Source organism: Balaenoptera acutorostrata, chromosome 18 (assembly GCF_949987535.1).
Source record: "Balaenoptera acutorostrata chromosome 18, mBalAcu1.1, whole genome shotgun sequence".
Taxonomy (NCBI): domain Eukaryota; kingdom Metazoa; phylum Chordata; class Mammalia; order Artiodactyla; family Balaenopteridae; genus Balaenoptera; species Balaenoptera acutorostrata.
The window spans coordinates 58954710-58975213 of NC_080081.1; the positions used below are offsets into that span (position 1 = coordinate 58954710).

General features: G+C 40.4%; 2 protein-coding genes across 3 annotated transcripts in view; one reads left to right on the forward strand and one right to left on the reverse strand.

The window, feature by feature from the left end:
* The window catches only part of NUFIP1 (nuclear FMR1 interacting protein 1), a 46699-nt gene extending 27512 nt beyond the window's left edge, over positions 1–19187 (reverse strand). Inside the window, exons 1-5 of the mRNA XM_007186815.2 lie at positions 18754–19187; positions 16394–16476; positions 15139–15237; positions 14343–14405; positions 13611–13687 (exon numbers count right to left, since the gene is read on the reverse strand). Of these exons, the coding sequence (XP_007186877.2) occupies positions 13611–13687; positions 14343–14405; positions 15139–15237; positions 16394–16476; positions 18754–19165 (734 nt within the window). The 5' untranslated portion in view covers positions 19166–19187. The remainder of the gene's footprint in view (positions 1–13610; positions 13688–14342; positions 14406–15138; positions 15238–16393; positions 16477–18753) is intronic.
* A 100-nt stretch (positions 19188–19287) lies between these two features.
* Positions 19288–20504, forward strand: part of GPALPP1 (GPALPP motifs containing 1) — a 30113-nt gene continuing 28896 nt past the window's right edge. For both annotated transcript variants that reach the window (XM_007186816.2, XM_007186817.2), the window contains exon 1: positions 19288–19474. In XM_007186816.2, the coding sequence (XP_007186878.2) occupies positions 19387–19474 (88 nt within the window). In that variant the 5' untranslated portion in view covers positions 19288–19386. The remainder of the gene's footprint in view (positions 19475–20504) is intronic.

Below are 20504 nucleotides of genomic sequence, written 5' to 3' on the forward strand. Positions count from 1 at the left end.
TGATAAAGGACACAGTTCAGGTTTCTAAAGTACGCAAATCCAGAGAAAACTGTTGAAAAAAATCACAAATTGTCTTACACTGCACAATACATACCAATAAAATTTAGTCCAATACCCCCTGGTAGAGAATGGATGTTATAAAGCTATAAAGACTGTGACAAGTGGTATTTTCACAGTTGGTTTCTCTATTTTTATCTGCTAAAATCACTTTTCTCCCTACTTCCATCTTTTCCCAACACCCCAAAAGGAACTGGCCCTGAAACCGTATGCTCTTTATCTTGCTCTCTTCTCCCTCTTTCATTTCTTGCCCCCTCTTTGTCTTCCCCTTGCCTGAGCCTTAAGCCTCCAGTGACAATCCTTAAGCCCCAGAGTCAATAAATTGGCAACACGGAACCAACCATTATCTTAGCACATCTCATTCTGGTTACCTTTCTCTTTCCTTAGCCTCAAATCACCACCCACTCCTTGGCTTTTCCCTTAAGCCTCTTCTGTAGAAAAACACAATCCCTCTTTATTCTCCCTGAATCACGGCTACTTCAACACTACTGCATTTTTATTTAAAAGTCTTTCCAAACTTCAAAAAGATGTAGCATTCTTTAGGAGCACAGCCCCTCTGCTGGAATTCTGAAAGAACTGGGGACACAGCTGTAAAGTGTTTCCTCAGAGCCATGGTAACCGCAGTATTAAAATAAATAACACAACCACTCCACCTAGTGGACTCCCAATCTGCCGTGAAATATGTTTCAATGTCTCTAAAATAGAGCTTTGGAAAACGAACCTCTACCACTCGTTTTTCCTAATGCCAAATCATACAGCATTTGTACCCGACAGGACAGGAATTAAGAAAGAATCACTACGGGTTTTTTTGGCTAGGATTTCTTGTTTTGCAGGTTATTAGGGGAAAGGCTTAAAGTTCTTAATTAAACACAACTATGGATGTTTGTCAGAACTATGCATTAAAAAAGAATAAACTTCACCTTCAAATAAATTGGGGGGGAGGGGTGGCACGACCCCTCTCACAAGAAGTCTTGCAAAACGAACTGATTGCCCTGCCTTCCAAAGACGCCAGCTACCCCTTGACCAGACACTGTTATCCCCACACAGCAAAAATTAACGCTTCAGTTGCCTGTGCTCTCATGGCCACCTATGGATATTCTTCCTACGTCTCCCATTACAGTGAGGGTCTTAAAGGCAAGAGTCTACTCCTATCTCTTTTCAGTAACCTTGGCCATATATAAAACAATCTTTGCCTTTTCAAATACTGAATGTTTACCTCTAATTTCAAGCTAAACTCTTGTCAGGAAGTTATTCAAAGCTATATTGTACATCAACATAAATTCAAAGGTGGCTGAGATTTCTCGATTACATTACAAAACCAAACTAGTCTTCTACCAGGGACTTTATAGAAACACGTACTACCTAAGCTAGTTTGCATCTTCAAATGTTAATATTCCTTAAGTTTCTCTAGCCAGTGGAATTTTTTCCTTTAAAGCACTTGTTGCACAAAACCACAAGCTGGCAGAGTTCACGTTCAAATGGGGAAAGCTACTGTAGAAAGTAATACATTCAAATACAGATCAATTTGGTTTGTCTTGGTGATGATCTGTTCTATGTGGTGAGAATTTATTGTTCAAAACCACAGCAATTTAAGTACCATTAGTTATATTACTGAACTCCAACTAGTTATTAATCAGATCAACATTGCCCAATTTCTTTAACAATGACAAAGGTATAGTTTAAAACATAAATTAAAAATATGAATCTCAGCAAGATTTCTCCAACCACTTACTTGTATATACCAAAATAGAATTACACCCATAATAAAAATATTTTCAAGCCCCATTTACATATATCAACATTTATAAGCATCCCTTCTACCTATGGCCCCATGGGATATAAACAGTCACACAAACCATGGTTCTTACATTTCTAAAGCTTGTAATTTATTTTTTTTAAAAAGACACATAAGCAAAACAGTTCATCAATAGGACCATAATGAGGGGCAACTACACTAAGGAGGCAGAGGGGATACCACATTCAAAGAGGGACAAGATATCCCTCTAGGCAGATAAGGAAAAATACTCCCAAAATTTCAGTCTGGCAGGATTTCAGTTGGACTAAAGCAGTCAGCAGAACTTCAAGGATGGAGAAAGGAGGATTTTCTGGAAGCAGCATGATCAAAACTGAGGTTAAAAGTTCAAAAAACTTGTTTGGGATATGAAAAAGAAAAAAACCAAGTCTGGCTGGAACAAAGAACTCCTATAAGCAAGTAATGTGGGATTAATCAGGAAAGATGTGTTAAGCCCACATTACAGTACCCTGACTGTCAGTTCTAAGGTGCTGTTTTCACTGGCATTTTAGCTGGCTAAAATAAAATCAGTTTAACAAATTTATTTTTAAATTTTATTCTACATAGTCACCTATGTAACTAAGAAATACATGCATACTAGCATCTCATTTTCATTTTGCATGAAAAAAAACAAACACAAACAGAATAGCCTAACCTCATTGGTCAAAGTCAATTCCTTAAGTGTGATCAACACTGCTGAGCGTTCCCCTGCAGAGTGTACTTCAACTGTGTGGTTTTCTTGAACAACACTTAGCAACTAAGCCAGAGCTGAGATTTTGCCAGGTGGGTGTAACGAAGGGCAATAGGATGAGGGAGCTGAGCTGCTGAGAGTGGTGGAAGTGACTTAAACTTGGCAGAGAAGCAAAGACGGAAGGGGAATGAGAGAAAAAGAAGGTAAAGGGCTTAAGAGGTGGGAGGCCTCAACTAGTCCGGGACCAGGTACAGGTGACAGTGAGACAGTTGGATGGAATGAAAGTTATGACCAAAGAGGAGTAAGCCCAACTTCAAAATTTCTGGGGCAGAAAGTCCAGAAGATAAGATCCACAGGGTGGCCATGAAAGTAAGTGGCAGAAACTGCATGGAGGTAAAGGACACTGGAAATCGGAAGGTAAAAAGGTGCCAGATGAAACTCTTTATTGTAAGCTGTGAGTCTCAAAAAGTCAGCAGAATACAAAGGATACACACTTCTGTTGGACCATCTATATATACGCCAAGGGCAGGGTGGCAAAAGCAACTGCAATCCGTCTTGTTAAGAATCACGGGGGAGGGACTTCCCTGGTGGTCCAGGGGTTAAGAGTCCGCCTTCCAATGCAGGGGATGTGGGTTCGATCCCTGGTCAGGGAACTAAGATCCCACATGCTGCGGGGCAACTAAGCCTGCACGCCGCAACTACTGAGCCTGTGCACTTTAGAGCCCACACGCCACAACTAGAGAGCCCACGCGCTCCAACTACTGAGCCTGTGCACTCTAAAGCCCATGCACCACAACTAGAGAGAAGCCCGCATGCAGCAACAAAGAGCCTGCGCTCCGCAAGAGAAGATCCCATATGCCACAACGAAGATCCCGCTGCCGCAACTAAGACCCAACGCAGCCAAATAAATAAATAAATATTAAAAAAAAAAAATCATGGGGGAGGCTGTCAGAGCTGCAGAGAGCTGTGGGGACAGATGGCAGGAAACTCCAAGAAGGACGGCCAAGGAGCAATCATCTGGAATCCACGTCAAGGGGGCCCTACAGGTCACAAAATCAGTCACTTTTTGTTCTTGTTTTATTTGACCTTTCCACAGCAATCTGCACTGATAATCACATCTTCCTTCTTGAAATCCTCCCCTCTACTGGCTTCCACGACAGGTCATATTCTGAGTTTTCTTCTACTTCTCTGGCTCTTGCTCAGCAGGCTTGTTGGTTTTAACTCCCTTTTAGGCTACCTTCCCTTTCCACTCTACCCTCTCTCTGTGGGGAGTATCTTCTGCATTCATGGTTTCATGATTTTAAAATATCTATCTCCAGCCAGTCTGGTCTGAGTCCCAGTGCTTACACAACATCTTCAAATAGTTCTCTCAGAATCTCCTCATACTCAACGATGTCCTAAATCAACACCTCCAAACCTGATTCTCTTCCAGGGTTCCCTGTCTGAGTAACAGGCACCACCTTTCACAAAGGTGCTTTCACAGAGGAACCTGGACATCTCCTCAAAACCTCTTTCCTCCTCAACCTCACAACTGTCCAATTACCAAACAGTGCCCATTTTTATGTTCTATATCCACCGAGTTCTCTCTGTCCCCACGACTGCCATCTTTCAAAAGCTTCTATCATCTCTTACCTATATTCAAGTTCCTATACTCATGCCAATTTGTCTGTGCACTAGCCCCTGCCTCCTCTTATTTCTTCCTAATTAGGTCTAAGTTCAGCTCAACTGCCCTTTGTCAAGGAACACCCCACTCCTCCAGACTAGATGAGGTCCTTCCTCTTATATGCGGAGAAGGAGGGTAGAGTGGAGGATTGTGGGAGAGTATAACAGCTAGAGACATAGTAGAACAGAATCACTGAAGCTGGCTACCATTAATTTAATAGTGGGTCCAACTTTCCCAGTTTATATAATGACTTAATTTAAACACTTGTTAGATATAAAAGAACCAAAGTTGGTTAATCAGGAACTCATTTCAGAACTTCCCTATTGCCTTAAGTGAACTCAAAACTTGAGAGACTAAACAGCGTACTTAGTTAACTTCTCAGTTGCTTTACAATCATTGCTGACCAGCAGCCATCGTCATTCTCCTCAGAAGAATTAAACATATACAACAGCGGCTGGCACCACTGAGCTGCAACAACTTCCAACTGACCAAAGTCAGGGCAAAGTACCAGGGAAAAACCTTTGCAGGTAGGCAATTTCCAATCCATCTAGCAGGACATAATCTTCAATACTGTCATCACCAGCTCTTTAAAAACTAACTATCAGGAAGTGGAGCTAACTCTTCTTCTTTGATTATTCCTCTGTGCAAAATAGTAAGAAAAAGATACACCCAACAGATAAAAAACAAACAAAACAAAAACCCAGAGTGAAGTGGAATCATGAGAAGAAAAAAATTGTACCTGTAAAGAAGCCACCTAGAGGAGGCAAGGAGCTTTATATGAACTTCTTCGAATTCTTCACTAAGTCAAATCACGTCATGGTCCCAACTCCTTTGACTTCTAAGTTTGACCACGCAATTGGCTAAGGCTCTTTATCAATGCCAAGACTGGTTCTTCCCATACTGCACCATTTAACAGTAATTCAGTCCACAAATATTTATTCTCCACATACTAAATCCCAGGTACTATGCAAAGTGCAGCAGAATCAAAGATGTCTAAGACTAGGGCCACCTATAATATAATGCAACAAACGCTATTGTGTTTGTATTAATAAGCTATGTATTCACACAGGAAGTAGTGAATAATGCTTTAGGGGAGGTTGGTCTGTGGGCTGGCAGCCAATCCACACACTTACGTCAGGGTATAAATCAGCTATGTCCCTAAGCAAAATATATTTAGTTCAGCTGACATTTTCTTCTTACCAAGACTTTCTCCATGAAGGAAGTAAGGTATAGATTTATATTCTGGTACAAGTTCCTTATCTTGTTACAGACTAGCACTCTGGCAGCATTGAGATAGAGGAAATGAAGAAGAAGAGAATGACAAATCAGGTGACACTTAAGAGAGGTCTTGGGACTTCCCTGGTGGTCCAGCGGGTAAGACTGTGCACTCCCAATGCTGGGGGCCTGGGTTCAATCCCTGGTCGGGGAACTAGATCCCGCATGTATGCGGCAACTAAGAAGTCTGCATGCCACGACTAAGATCCAGCGCAGCCAAAATAAATAAATAAATAAATACATGTTTTTAAAAAACCCAAAAACACAGGTCTTACAAGATAAATAAGATTCTGCCAGGAGATAAAGAGGAAAAGGCATTCTAGTATACCTTACTCCTGGTGGCCTAGATTCCTACCCTAGATTCTTACATTTGTTAGCCAAGGATGCTCTTAAAATTCTATTAAATCCATTGAGTCCATGTTGACTGCTGACTGGCTGGACCCAGGTTTACTTGCTTAAGAATTAAATTCCTCTGATTGTCCTTCAACCTCATCCAACTCTTTACAGAGTATTAACAATGGATAGTTACATACACATTTACTGAATTCTATTTGTTCTCGGTTGGTTCTAAATCTTTATCTTTATGCTGGTTTTCCTCAGAATTACCTTTCAAGCTTTAAAGGGCAGTAACTAACTCTCTCACATAACAGTGCAACATTTCACACCGTTCTTCATATACACACATACAGGGGCTTTAAGCTGAAAACTTTAAGTTGAACGAAGTACAACTTTAACCTGCTGGTTAAAAGTTTTTAAGCATCTTTCTTGACCTTTGAGGGTAACTCTTCCTATCTGAGGCTCTCCTCATTTTTTAATTCCAGAAAAACAGCTATTGACTTAAAAGTGCTGCTGACCATCCTAATAGCTCTGACTTGGTCTTCTGTTTCAGGATGAGGTATCCCGGTCCTATCCTGAGACAACAGCATCCTCATGGGATTTTTCATTGGTAGATTCTAGCTAGACATCTATTAAGCTTTCTTCCCTAATAAGTATAAAGCTACAAGTCACATGGTAAGTCTCAAATTTCTTAGACTTTAATTACAGGAAAACATTTCTCATCTTTTTATGGATAAGGGCAGGCACGTGTGTATCTTGTCACTGCTGTACTCCCTCTGCCTAGCACACTCCAATCATTCAACAACTTTTTAAAAGTAATCAAAACAATAAACATAGCAAAGTATTATACATTTTTTTTTAAATAGCACCCACCCATCACTGCCTCAGTATTGAACATTTAACAGAGGGGGCATGTAGTGGCTCCCCTCAAAGAGCAACGTCCCATTATGACATCAGTTATTTATGAAGAGTTCCTATTCTGTCTACCAAAAGCTACATTCATATAGCCTCATATAATATAGCTTACAGTCCTATTCCCTAGTACCAACATTATAAGGGAATGCAATGAATCAAAACTGCAATAATAAAAGCTGTGTGTTTATCATACGTCAAGTAATGATACTCCCTAAGTCACTATATACCAATTCTGAAGAACGACAAAATTAGGACTTGTCATTTTCCGTTGAATATTTGCAACATTATAAAAGACCAAATTTCCATGGGTGGGCCTGAACCAAGATGGCAGATAGAAGGACGTGCTCTCACTCCCTCTTGCGAGAACACCAGAATCACAACTAGTTGCTGGGCAATCATCGACATGAGGACACTGGAACTCACCAAAAAAGATATCCCACATCCAAAGACAAAGGAGAAGCCACAATGAGACAGTAGGAGGGGCGCAATCAGAGTAAAATCAAATCCCGTAACTGCTGCATGGGTGACTCACAGACTGGAGAACACTTATACCACAGAAGTCCACCCACTGGAGTGAAGGTTCTGAGCCCCACATCAGGCTTCCCAACCTGGGGGTCCAGCAACAGGAGGAGGAATTCCTAGAGAATCAGACTTTGAAGGCTAGTGGGATTTGATAGCAGGACTTCGACAGGACTGGGGGAAACAGAGACTCCACTCTTGGAGGGCACACACAAAGGAGTGTGCCCATCAGGACCCAGGGGAAGGAGCAGTGACCCCATAGGAGACTGAACCAGACCGACCTGCTAGTGTTGGAGGTTCTCCTGCAGAGGCGGGGGGTGGCTGTGGCTCACTGTGGGGACAAGGACACTGGCAGCAGAAGTTCTGGGAAGTACTCCTTGGCGGGAGCCCTCCCAGGGTCTGTCATTAGCCCCACCAAGGAGCCCAGGTAGGCTCCAGTGTTGGGTTACCTCAGGCCAAACAACCAACAGAAAGGGAACTCAGCCCCACCCATCAGCAGTCAAGTGGATTAAAGTTTTTCTGAGCTCTGCCCACCAGAGCAACAGTCAGCTCTACCCACCACCAGTGCCTCCCATCAGGAAACCTGCACAAGCCTCTTAGATAGCCTCATCCACAAGAAGGCAGACAGCAGAAGCAAGAAGAACTACAATCCTGCATCCTGTGGAACAAAAACCACATTGACAGAAAGACAGACAAGATGAAAAGTCAGAGGGCTATGTACCAGATGAAGGAACAAGATAAAATCCCAGAAAAACAACTAAATGAAGTGGAGATAGGCAACCTTCCAGAAAAAGAATCCAAAATAATGATAGTGAAGATGATTCAGGACCTCGGAAAAAGAATGGAGGCAAAGATCGAGAAGATGCAAGAAATGTTTAACAAAGACCTAGAAGAATTAAAGAACAAACAAACAGAGATGAACAATACAATAACTGAAATGAAAACTACACTAGAAGGAATCAACAGCAGAATAACTGAGGCAGAAGAACGGATAAGTGACCTGGAAGACAGAATGGTGGAATTCACTGCTGCGGAACAGAATAAAGAAAAAAGAATGAAAAGAAATGAAGACAGCCTAAGAGACCTCTGGGACAACATTAAACGCAACAACATTCGCATTACAGGGGTCCCAGAAGGAGAAGAGAGAGCAAAAGGACCAGATAAAATATTTGAAGAGATTATAGTCGAAAACTTCCCTAACATGGGAAAGGAAATAGCCACCCAAGTCCAGGAAGCACAGCGAGTCCCATACAGGATAAACCCAAGGAGAAACACACCGAGACACATAGTAATCAAATTGACAAAAATTAAAGACAAAGAAAAATCATTGAAAGCAGCAAGGGAAAAATGACAAATAATATACAAGGGAACTCCCATAAGGTTAACAGCTGATTTCTCAGCAGAAACTCTACAAGCCAGAAGGGAGTGGCATGATATACTTAAAGTGATGAAAGGGAAGAACCTACAACCAAGATTACTCTACTCAGCAAGAATCTCATTCAGATTCCATGGAGAAATCAAAAGCTTTACAGACAAGCAAAAGCTAAAAGAATTCAGCACCACCAAACCAGCTCTACAACAAATGCTAAAGGAACTTCTCTAAGTGGGAAACACAAGAGAAGATAAAGGACCTACAAAAACAAACCCAAAACAATTAAGAAAATGGCCACAGGAACATACATATTGATAATTACCTTAAGCGTGAATGGATTAAATGCTCCAACCAGAAGACACAGGCTTGAATGTGTCTTGAATGGATACAAAAACAAGACCCATCTATATGCTGTCTACAAGAACCCACTTCAGACCTAGGGACACATACAGACTGAAAGTGAGGGGATGGAAAAAGATATTCCATGCAAACGGAAGTCAAAAGAAAGCTGGAGTACCAATACTCATACCATATAAAATAGACTTTAAAATAAAGAATGTTACAAGAGACAAGGAAGGACACTATATAATGATCAAGGGATCAATCCAAGAAGAAGATATAACAATTATAAATATATATGTACCCAACAAAGGAGCACCTCAATACATAAGGCAACTGCTAATAGCTATAAAAGAGGAAATCGACAGTAACAGAATAATAGTGGGGGACTTTAACACCTCACTTACACCAATGGACAGATCATCCAAAATGAAAATAAATAAGGAAAGAGAAGCTTTAAATGACACAATAGACCAGATAGATTTAATTGATATTTATAGGACATTCCATCCAAAACCAGCAGATTACACTTTCTTCTCAAGTGCACACGGAACATTCTCCAGGATAGATCACATCTTCAGTCACAAATCAAGCCACAGTAAATTTAAGAAAACTGAAATCATATCAAGCATCTTTTCTGACCACAACGCTATGAGATTAGAAAGGAATTACAGGGAAAAAAACATAAAAAATACAAACACATGGAGGCTAAACAATACGTTACTAAATAACCAAGAGATCACTGAAGAAATCAAAGAAGAAATCAAAAAATACCTAGAGACAAATGACAATGAAAACACGATGATCCAAAACCTATGGGATGCAGCAAAAGCAGTTCTAAGAGGGAAGTTTAGAGCTATACAAGCCTACCTCAAGAAACAAGAAAAATCTCAAATAAACAATCTAACCTTACACTTAAAGGAACTAGAGAAAGAAGAACAAACAAAACCTAAAGTTAGCAGAGGGAAAGAAATCATAAAGATCAGAGCAGAAATAAATGAAATAGAAACAAAGAAAACAATAGCAAAGATCAATAATACTAAAAGCTGGTTCTTTGAGAAGATAAACAAAATTGATAAACCATTAGCCAGACTCATCAAGAAAAAGAGGGTGAGGACTCAAATCAATAAAATTAGAAATGGAAAAGGAGAAGTTACAACAGACACTGCAGAAATACAAAGCATCCTAAGAGACTACTGAAAGCAACTCCATGCCAATAAAATGGACAACCTGGAAGAAATGGACAAATTCTTAGAAAGGTATTAACCTTCCAAGACTGAACCAGGAAGAAATAGAAAATATGAACAGACCAATCACAAGTAATGAAATTGAAACTGTGATTAAAAATCTTCCAACAGGGCTTCCCTGGTGGCGCAGTGGTTGAGAATCTGCCTGCTAATGCAGGGGACACGGGTTCAAGCCCTGGTCTGGGAAGATCCCACATGCCACGGAGGAGCTGGGCCCGTCAGCCACAGCTGCTGAGCCTGCGCGTCTGGAGCCTGTGCCCCGCAATGGTAGGGGCCGCAATAGTGAAAGACCCGCGCACCGCGATGAAGAGCGGTCCCCGCACCGCGATGAAGAGTGGCCCCCACTTGCCGCAACTAGAGAAAGCCCTCGCACGAACCGAAGACCCAGCACAGCCAAAAATAAATAAATAAATAAAATTAAAAAAAAAAAAAAAAAATCTTCCAACAAACAAAAATCCAGGACCAGATGGCTTCACAGGTGAATTCTATCAGACATTTAGACAAGAGCTATCCCCTATCCTTCTCAAACTCTTCCAAAATATAGCAGAGGAAGGAACACTCCCAAACTCGTTCTATGAGGCCACCATCACCCTGATACCAAAACCAGACAAAGACACTACAAAAAAAGAAAATTACAGACCAATATCACTGATGAATATAGATGAACAAATCCTCAACAAAATACTATCAAACAGAACCCAACAACACATTAAAAGGATCATACACCATGATCAAGTGGGATTTATCCCAGGCATGCAAGGATTCTTCAGTATACGCAAATCAATCCATGTGTTACACCATATTAACAAATTGAAGAAGAAAGACCATATGATCATCTCAATAGATGCAGAAAAAGCTTTTGACAAAATTCAACACCCATTTATGATAAAAACTCTCCAGAAAGTGGGCGTAGAGGGAACCTACCTCAACATAATAAAGGCCATATATGACAAACACACAGCAAACATCATTCTCAATGGTGAAAAACTGAAAGCATTTCCTCTAAGATCAGCAACAAGACAAGGACGTCCACTCTCACCACTATTACTCAACATAGTTTTGGAAGTCCTAGCCATGGCAATCAGAGAAGAAAAAGAAATAAAAGGAATACAAATTGGAAAAGAAGTAAAACTGTCACTGTCTGCAGATCACATGATACTATACATAGAGAATCGTAAAGATGCCACCAGAAAACTACAAGAGCTAATCAATGAATTTGGTAAAGTTGCAGCATACAAAATTAATGCACAGAAATCTCTTGCATTCCTATACACTAATGATGAAAAATCTGAAAGAGAAATTAAGGAAACACTCCCATTTACCACTGCAACAAAAAGAATAAAATACCTAGGAATAAACCTACCTAGGGAGACAAAAGACCTGTATGCAGAAAACTATAAGACACTGATGAAAGAAATTAAAGATGATACCAACAGATGGAGAGATATACCATATTCTTGGATTGGAAGAATCAATATTGTGAAAATGACTATACTACCCAAAGCAATCTACAGATTCAATGCAATCCCTATCAAATTACCAATGGCATTTTTTACAGAACTAGAACAAAAAAAATCTTAAAATTTGTATGGAGACACAAAAGACCCTGAATAGCCAAAGCAGTGTTGAGGGAAAAAAACAGAGCTGGAGGAATCAGAATCTCTGACTTCAGACTATACTATAAAGCTACAGTAATCAAGACAATATGGTACTGGCACAAAAACAGAAACATAGAACAAGATAGAAAGCCCAGAGATAAACCCACGCACCTATCGTCAACTAATCTATGACAAAGGAGGCAAGGATATACAATGGAGAAAAGACAGTCTCTTCGATAAGTGGTGCTGGGAAAACTGGACAGCTACATGTAAAAGAATAAAATTAGAACAGTCCCTAACACCATACACAAAAATAAACTCAAAATGGATTAGAGACCTAAATGTAAGACTGGACACTATAAAACTCTTAGAGGAAAACATAGGAAGAACACTCTTTGACATAAATCACAGCAAGATCTTTTTTGATCCACCTCCTACAGTAATGGAAATAAAAACAAAAATAAACAAATGGGACCTAATGAAACTTAAAAGCTTTTGCACAGCAAAGGAAACCATAAACAAGACAAAAAGACAACCCTCAGAATGGGAGAAAATATCTGCAAACGAATCAACGGACAAAGGATTAATCTCCAAAATATATAAACAGCTCATGCAACTCAATATTAAAGAAACAAACAACCCAATCCAAAAATGGGGAGAAGACCTAAATAGACATTTCTCCAAGGAAGACATACAGATGGCCAAGAAGCACATGAAAAGCTGCTCAACATCACTAATTATTAGAGAAATGCAAATCAAAACTACAGTGAGGTATCACCTCACACCAGTTAGAATGGGCATCATCAGAAAATCTACAAACAACAAATGCTGGAGAAGGTGTGGAGAAAAGGGAACCCTCTTGCACTGTTGGTGGGAATATAAATTGATACAGCCACTATGGAGAACAGTATGGAGGTTCCTTAAAAAACTAAAAATAGAATTACCATATGACCCAGCAATCCCACTACTGGGCATATACCCAGAGAAAACCATAATTCAAAAAGACACATGCACCCCAATGCTCACTGCAGCACTATTTACAATAGCCAGGTCATGGAAGCAACCTAAATGCCCATCGACAGACGAATGGATAAAGAAGATGTGGTACATATATACAATGGAATATTACTCAACCATAAAAAGGAACGAAATTGGGTCATTTGTTGAAACGTGGATGGATCATCTAGAGGCTGTCATACAGAGTGAAGTCAGTCAGAAAGAAAAACAAATACCGTATGTTAACGCATGTATGTGGAACCTAGAAAAGTGGTACAAATGAACCGGTTTGCAGGGCAGAAGTTGAGACACAGATGTAGAGAACAAACGTATAGACACTAGAAAAGTGTCTAGAAAAGTAGTACAGATGAACGGGTTTGCAGGGCAGAAGTTGAGACACAGATGTAGAGAACAAACGTATAGACACCGGCGGGGAAAGCCACGGGGGTGGGGTGGTGGTGGTGTGATGAATTGGGCGATTGGGATTGACATGTATACACTGATGTGTATAAAGTAGATGACTAATAAGAACCTGCTGTATAAAAAAATAAATAAAATAAAATTCATTGATGACTAATAAGAACCTGCTGTATAAAAAAAAAATTTAGTTTAAAATTTTTAAAATAAATAAATTAATTAATTAAAATAAAATAAAATTCAAAAATTAAAATAAATAAATAAATAAATAACAAAAGACCAAATGTCCTTTTTCAACTTGTTCCTTAGGGCCAGAACGGTCATTATTTTCAAGTACTCAGCCTTGCCACAGTAAAAGAAAATTGTTTCACTAGTTCTTAACTCTTTACTCACTTTCTTCTTTCTTCCCTCCATCTTGCAATCTCCTCTGGAGTGTCTAACTTGATTTTCTTCATACCAGGAGCATGCGTCTAAGGGGAAAATGTCTGCTGAATATCAAGAAGCGTATTGTATGCTTTTGACTAAATCTCAAATATTATGGGGGATAATGGAGACTGTGTACCCAAAAGTAAATTTACTAGCAGAGACAATTTTAAAACTAAGTAAGCAGGTTTTATCTATCCTTATTATGACTTTTCCTTTAAAGGAAAAAGAATTTTTCTCTTGTCTTTAGATTAGTACTACCGATAAGAAAAAAGTCATAATATCATTTTGGTTACAAAGTAAATGTCACCCAATACTTGATTGATATTAAATACCAAAATGAATTACCTACCAACCAAAGTTGAGAAAGTTAGCTAGAGAAATAATGAATACACCAAACAATTTGAAACAGCATGGTATAGTAAAACAGAATTTGCCATCATGAAATTCAAGTGCAGGGGTCAGTTCTGAGACCCTGGGCAAATCATTTCACCAATCTGTTAAATAGGGCCAAGATTTATTTACTTTACACAGTGGCTTACGAGCATAAAATTGAATAGTAAATGTAAAAATGCCTTACAAAGTACAGTGTTCTGTGAATGTTACTTATTAGTAGGTTATGTAAATAGAGAGCTATGAAGATAATAAATCAATGAAATAAAAAGAGCATGTAACAAACAAACAAACAAAAAAAGAACTTACATTTCTCCAATGGAATTGGACAATCTTCTCATGTGCACTAAAAGAGCAATCTACCTCAGGGCACTGTAAGAATTTTTAAGAAAGGCTATTCAATGTTTTCCATAAAAAACTTACCTTACTACTATATATACAGACATATTCTGGTCATATTACATAGTATCCCATCTATGTGGTGTTATCACTGAATACCTAAAACAAAAATCCCTCCAAAACAGAACTGCACTCTCCAAGTATATAGTACAGTAATGCATATCATTTACTTCTCCACTTGAGTGAATGCACGACATCAGCAATGTTGTAAAATGTTCTTAATTCCTAAAGTTAAGGGGCATGCCTACAAACTGAAAGAGAACTTTTCCAAACCAAGAACTTTCTTTTTAACTTTTTTACTTCTCAAATATCCTGGTTAAAAGTACTTAATAAGGTCTAAACCATCCATAGAGGGTGCTGGGCCAAGGCAAATTACACTGTGTGGTTAAAGAGTCAAGGGCAGCCTTAAAGGAGAAAGAGGCGCACGGAGCAACCGGAGGGGAGGCCCAGCCTCTCACAGGGCAGAGAAGGCGCATACATACAAACAGCTGCCAGACCTCCCTTCTCTTTTACTGCCATCTCACACTTCCTGAAGCAGTGGGCTTGCCACCCGCAAACTGCAAATCCCAGGGTCACTGTCCCAATTTGTCAAGTCATCAAACAACATTTCTATGAAAACTATAAACTTTTAAGGGAAGAAAGCTTAGAATTTCTACCAAATACACCATTTTGCTAAATAAATATCAGGACAACTAAGAAAACCTACTTTCATATGTTCGGACATGTGTTTATCATACTTCTCTTGATTTTTAAAACCACGATCACAGGTATCACAAAAATAGTGAAAAACTGGTTCCTTTCTTTTCTGCAAACAAAAATGAAGAGGCATTAGGCTTTTGGTGAGAACTCTTTAATCATCAGTAAAAATATAGTACATATTTTGATTTTTCACACAACCCTTACAGGTGGCAAAAACTTCTGAATACATTTCTAATGAAGGGATGATTCTGTTTTTATTTTTAACAAATACGTTAGGAAAAGCCAGGCTTGTTAAAAAAATTTAAATCTGAGTAAAGCTAATATAAATTGTGAGTAGATTTCAAATTGGTAATCTAATTAAAACTTAATAGAGCATATGTCAAAATGACCTAAGAATAAATATTCAGGGTAAAAACAGTATTTCTTCTTTTAGGAAAAACAAGTGTGTGCGTCTGTGTGTGTATATTTTAACTACAGAATGAGAAAAAAAGAACTATTTAGGTAAATATTAGTTTTTTTTAATTCCCAATTTACTATTTTTATGTTTAAACATAAAACAAAAATGATTATTACAATGATAGGCTATATAGGGCCCCAATTGTTCAATGTTGAGATTATGTTAATAAACATACTTTCACAATATTTTGTTAATATTAGTTACATAGTTTTGATGCCAAAATGAAGGGTACTAATTTCATGCTGTAGATTTACTCAATTTATTCTAAACTAATAAAATTATTTACACATCTTAAAAGTTGAAAGACCAGATTATAAGCTACATCAGAATAAAAGAAGCCTATTTTAAGACTCAGTTTCTGAACATAACGAAGGGTTGTTCCTCATTAAAAAAAACAAACACTTTTAATTTCATCCTTCTCCTCCCAATATTTTAGTAAAATAAATAAATTAAATATATAATATATATTATGTATAACTTACATATATTATACTTTTGTTTACTTCATTGAAGTTTAATAACATTTACATTTATCTGTAATCATAATTCTCCATTATATTTACTCCTGATCCTGTACTGAAATGAATTAAATGTTTTCTTTTTCTACAATTTCTCCATTTATTTCTCAAAAAGATTTCGCTTGAAGTTTTTACTTACAGCCAAGACTCTTAAAGATCCTTTTATGCAAGGCTCTGCTGTGTCAATAATGAATGCAAAACATGGAGACAGTTATGATAGAAACACAAGATATGAAACAGTGACATAGGGACCAAACTGTCACATTCAAGAAAATCTTAAAAAATACCCTTTTTTTCTGTTTTCTCCTGGGAGAGATGTTGAAGTCATTGACCTTTGCATCATGTTTTCGTGGAAGATAAGAATGTTTAACTGAAAAACAAAAAGGGATCCAGAAATGTTTGCAACTATACAATTATTTAAAATTTTGCTACAGAATGTCATAAATACTTGAGTAAAAACAGTGGTAAACTACTTCTAGGCAGAATAGTAATTCAAACAAATTAACAAAGATTAAGACTAGTTTACCAAATAAACATTTTTCAAATTAATACATATTGGTAAGATTACATGTCCATAGATGCTCTGGATGTCTAAGTAAAGGAATGGACAAGCTAACCTGGTAAAATTCCTTGTAGTTATTTCAAACATTAGAAATGTAAACCGGGGACTTCCCTGGTGGTCTAGTAGTTGACTCTGTGCTCCCAGTGCAGGGGGCCCGGGTTCAATCCCTGGTCAGGGAACTAGATCCCGCGTGCCACAACTAAGAGCCCACATGCTGCAACTAAAGATCCCACACGCCGCAATGAAGATCCCATGTGCCGCAACTAAGGCCCAGCGCAGCCAAATAAATAAATAAATAAAAGTATTTTTAAAAAGAAAAAAGAAATGTAAACCATAAAATCCCTAATGGAGCTCTTTCAGCATCAATTTTACACCAGGAAAACAGACTCTTGTGAAATACATTTCTTCTCAAATATTTTTCCTTTCTTATTGCCATGACCCAACTCTGAAACCTCGATCTTTCACCCAGATCACTGTGACAGCCTTCCAGACTGGCTTCCACTTCCTAAGCCCTCTCTTCCAATAGACCCTGCACACTGACACCACAAAAATAATCCTCCAGTCATCACAACCCTGCTCAAGACCCTGGAAGCAAGTAGCTTCCTAGAGTCCTTCGATGAGATCCCACTTTATTTTTTCACCCTGCTCTTCCCTGTACCTTCCACATACTATGCTTCAGTCACACCAGAACACTGCAACCTTCAGAACTCACCTTGCACTGACACCTCTTTGCTTCCACCTAAAAAGTATCTCTTCCAGAACATTAAACATCTCCCAATACACTTCTTCCAAAAGTTTTCCCCAACTTTCTCCATACTCTGAAATCTCCTTTTATATGCCTCTATCACCAGTCACACTGCGTTGTAATTTATATTTATGAACCCATCTCACCTTGCTTGGGACTGTCTTAGGCACATTCATATCCCCAGCATTAGGCATACAGTAAACACTGATTTGGATTCAACTTAATGTAAATTGAATTGTTCTAAGTGAACAATTTCATGGCTTTAAATGTGATCTCTACGCGAATGACACCCCGATTTACAGCTCTAGCCACAAACCTCCCCTGAAAGTACAAACTAATAGCCAACAGCCAGTTCAGTATCTCCACTTGACACAAATCATATTCCAAACTCAACTCCTGGTCTCCTTTCCAAATCTACTCCCTCCACATCCTTCCACTTGCTTGGCAAAAAACTTTAAGTTATTCTCATCTCCTCTTTACATCCCATCCCACATCCAATTCCTCAACAAATCATGCTGGCCCTACCCTACCTTCAAGATATATCTAGAATCCAACTACTTCTCATCACCTCCTGAGCTCCACCTTGGTCCAAGTCCCCAGTATCTCTCACCAGGTTAACTGCAATACCTTCTTAACTCATCTCCCTTTCTGTCATTTCCAATTAGTAGCCATATTAACCCTTTGAAAACATAAATCAAAGCATGCCACTCCCCTGCACTAAACATATCATAACTGTAGAAGTCCCACGATCTACAAGGCCCTCTTCCTCTATCGCCTACAACTCCACCCCAGGCTCAGTCCTTTCTTGCCTCACTGGGTTCCATTCTGATCTACAGCTTCTGCCTCCAGGCCTTTGCACTTGAAGGTCCCTCTGCCTGTATCGCTATCCCCCAGATACATGCACTGCTCTGATCCCTCACCTCCCTGAAGTCTTTGCTCCAATGTCACCTTACTTACGACAATGACATTTAAAACTGCACTGCCTGTCACTCTGCTCTCTCTCCATAGCACTCACTGCCTTCTAATACACACTGCTTTCTTTCGTTTATTGTCTGTCTTCCTACACCAGGAGATTTAAGCTCAAAATAAGGATATTTGTATGTTTTGTTCACTGTTATATCTCCCCTTCCTGGTTCATAGTTTGAATTCAATAAATAATTGTTAAACTGAATGAACAGGCAGGAAAAACATAACTGTGGAACGAACTGTGAGACATTAATGACCAGACTCCAAGAGTGCAAGGCAGTATCAGAAGGGGAGAGAGCAACAAGGGTGGAAAAGGAGAGGGAAGAAGGGAAAAGGAAAGGTAAGGGGTGGTAGAGAGAGGGGTAACAACCTACCCGGAGTGTTGTGGGGCTGCCGATGCCAAGGAAAAACACCAGAAGACTGTGTCCAGTACCATGATGTTGAAGCCTGGAAATTCCAGGAAGGCTGGCCATTGAGTTGACGCTGAGAATCAAAGGGGGACTGGGCGTCGAAAGGGGGCTGTGCCCCGGGAAGAATCTGGGCGTCAAAGGGGGGAGGCGCCTCGGGGAGGCTCTGGGCCTCCGCGGCGGGCTGCGCCTCTGAGGAAGGTTCGGACCCTGCTGCGGGAAGCGATGAAGGCGGTGGTGGCGGCGCCGGCAGCATCGCCCAGAACATCCAGTTGTCCGGCAGCGAGGCACCGTCGCTCAGAGGCTCCAAAGCGGGGGTCACCTCGGGAGCTGAAAAACACCCCGTGCGAGTCACGAAACCACTTGCCGGCTCACCCATGCCATCCGCCTACTAGGGAAGCCAGCGTGCGAAAGGGGAGCAAGCCTTAGACGTCACTTCCGTTATCGTTAATGACACAGGTCAGCCAATCGCAGGCTGCTACGTCATTGGTCGGGGCCGGAAAAGCTTCCCTCATTTTCGGCGTATGGCGGGCTGCCTAGTGGGGAGGTTTGACTCGGTGTGGATACACTTGTGTGCGGGACCAGTGTCTGCCACCGCGTATGGCGAGGGATCTTATCGGGCCGGCACTGCCGCCTGGCTTCAAGGCCAGCGGGTCAGCGGAGGACGAGGAGCGGGACCCCAGCCCCGGTAAGCGGCGGCGTGTCCCCTGCCCGCCAGGCCCACCCACCCCGTCTCTGGCCCGGCCCTGTTTTCGGAGTACTGGTCCGGAGGCCCGGGAGGGCGGAGGAGTGGCGAGTGGGCGCGGCCCCACCCGAGCTAACTTTCCTTCCCAAGCGTGGCCGTGGGGGCTGTAGAAACGAGCTTTGGCCTGGTAATCATTATCACCAAGAAGTATTCGCATTAGTTCTCAATGGGCTGGACGCTGTGCTAAACGATCGATACACATTCAGTGATTTAATACTCCTAGCCACTGTATAAGGTAAAGATTATTATTTCGTGTTGCAAATGGGAACACTGAGGCCCAGGCTGTTGCGCATACCACACAGTTAGTTAAGTGGTGGGGCCCGACTTAGAGCGAAGCCTGTACTCCGAACCTCTGTGCCTTCTTGCCTTCTAACGTGCAATGAATGCCCTTGGCTCTTGCAGAAGATGCTCTGCGCCCTAGCCCCCGACCTGCCTTCCTAGCCTCTCATCCTGTCCTGACACACACGGCTCAGAGCTCAAACCAATCCGAGTTTCTGCGCAGTTCTTTGATTCTCTAGGCTCCTTCGGCCGTCGCCCTGCTCTTTTTGACATACCTGACAAACTCCCACCTCATCCTTCAAGCCCTAACTTCAGTGTCACCTCAGTGAAGGCTTTCCAAACTCTCCCAAGCATTGTCACGCCCTCCTCTTTACCCACGGGTTTTTTGCCTACTTAATTACATCACATATTTAATACACTGTTTTCGAATAACTTGCTGACATATCTGTCTCCACCATTGCACTATAGTCTTCTAGCCTTAACACACAGCAGGCACCTCGTATTTGCCAAATAAATGCTTCTCAGACTCCTCCGTGATGAGTATCCATCTCCTTTCGTGTTTGTACTGATTTGTAGCCTGGGACTGACTGAAGTTGGCAAAGAGCAAAGCTGGAAGAATAACTCTTCCATTTCTGAATCTAATTTGCATTCTTTGACTACGCAGAGGCCATGTTTCCACCTAGCGGTTTCTTTC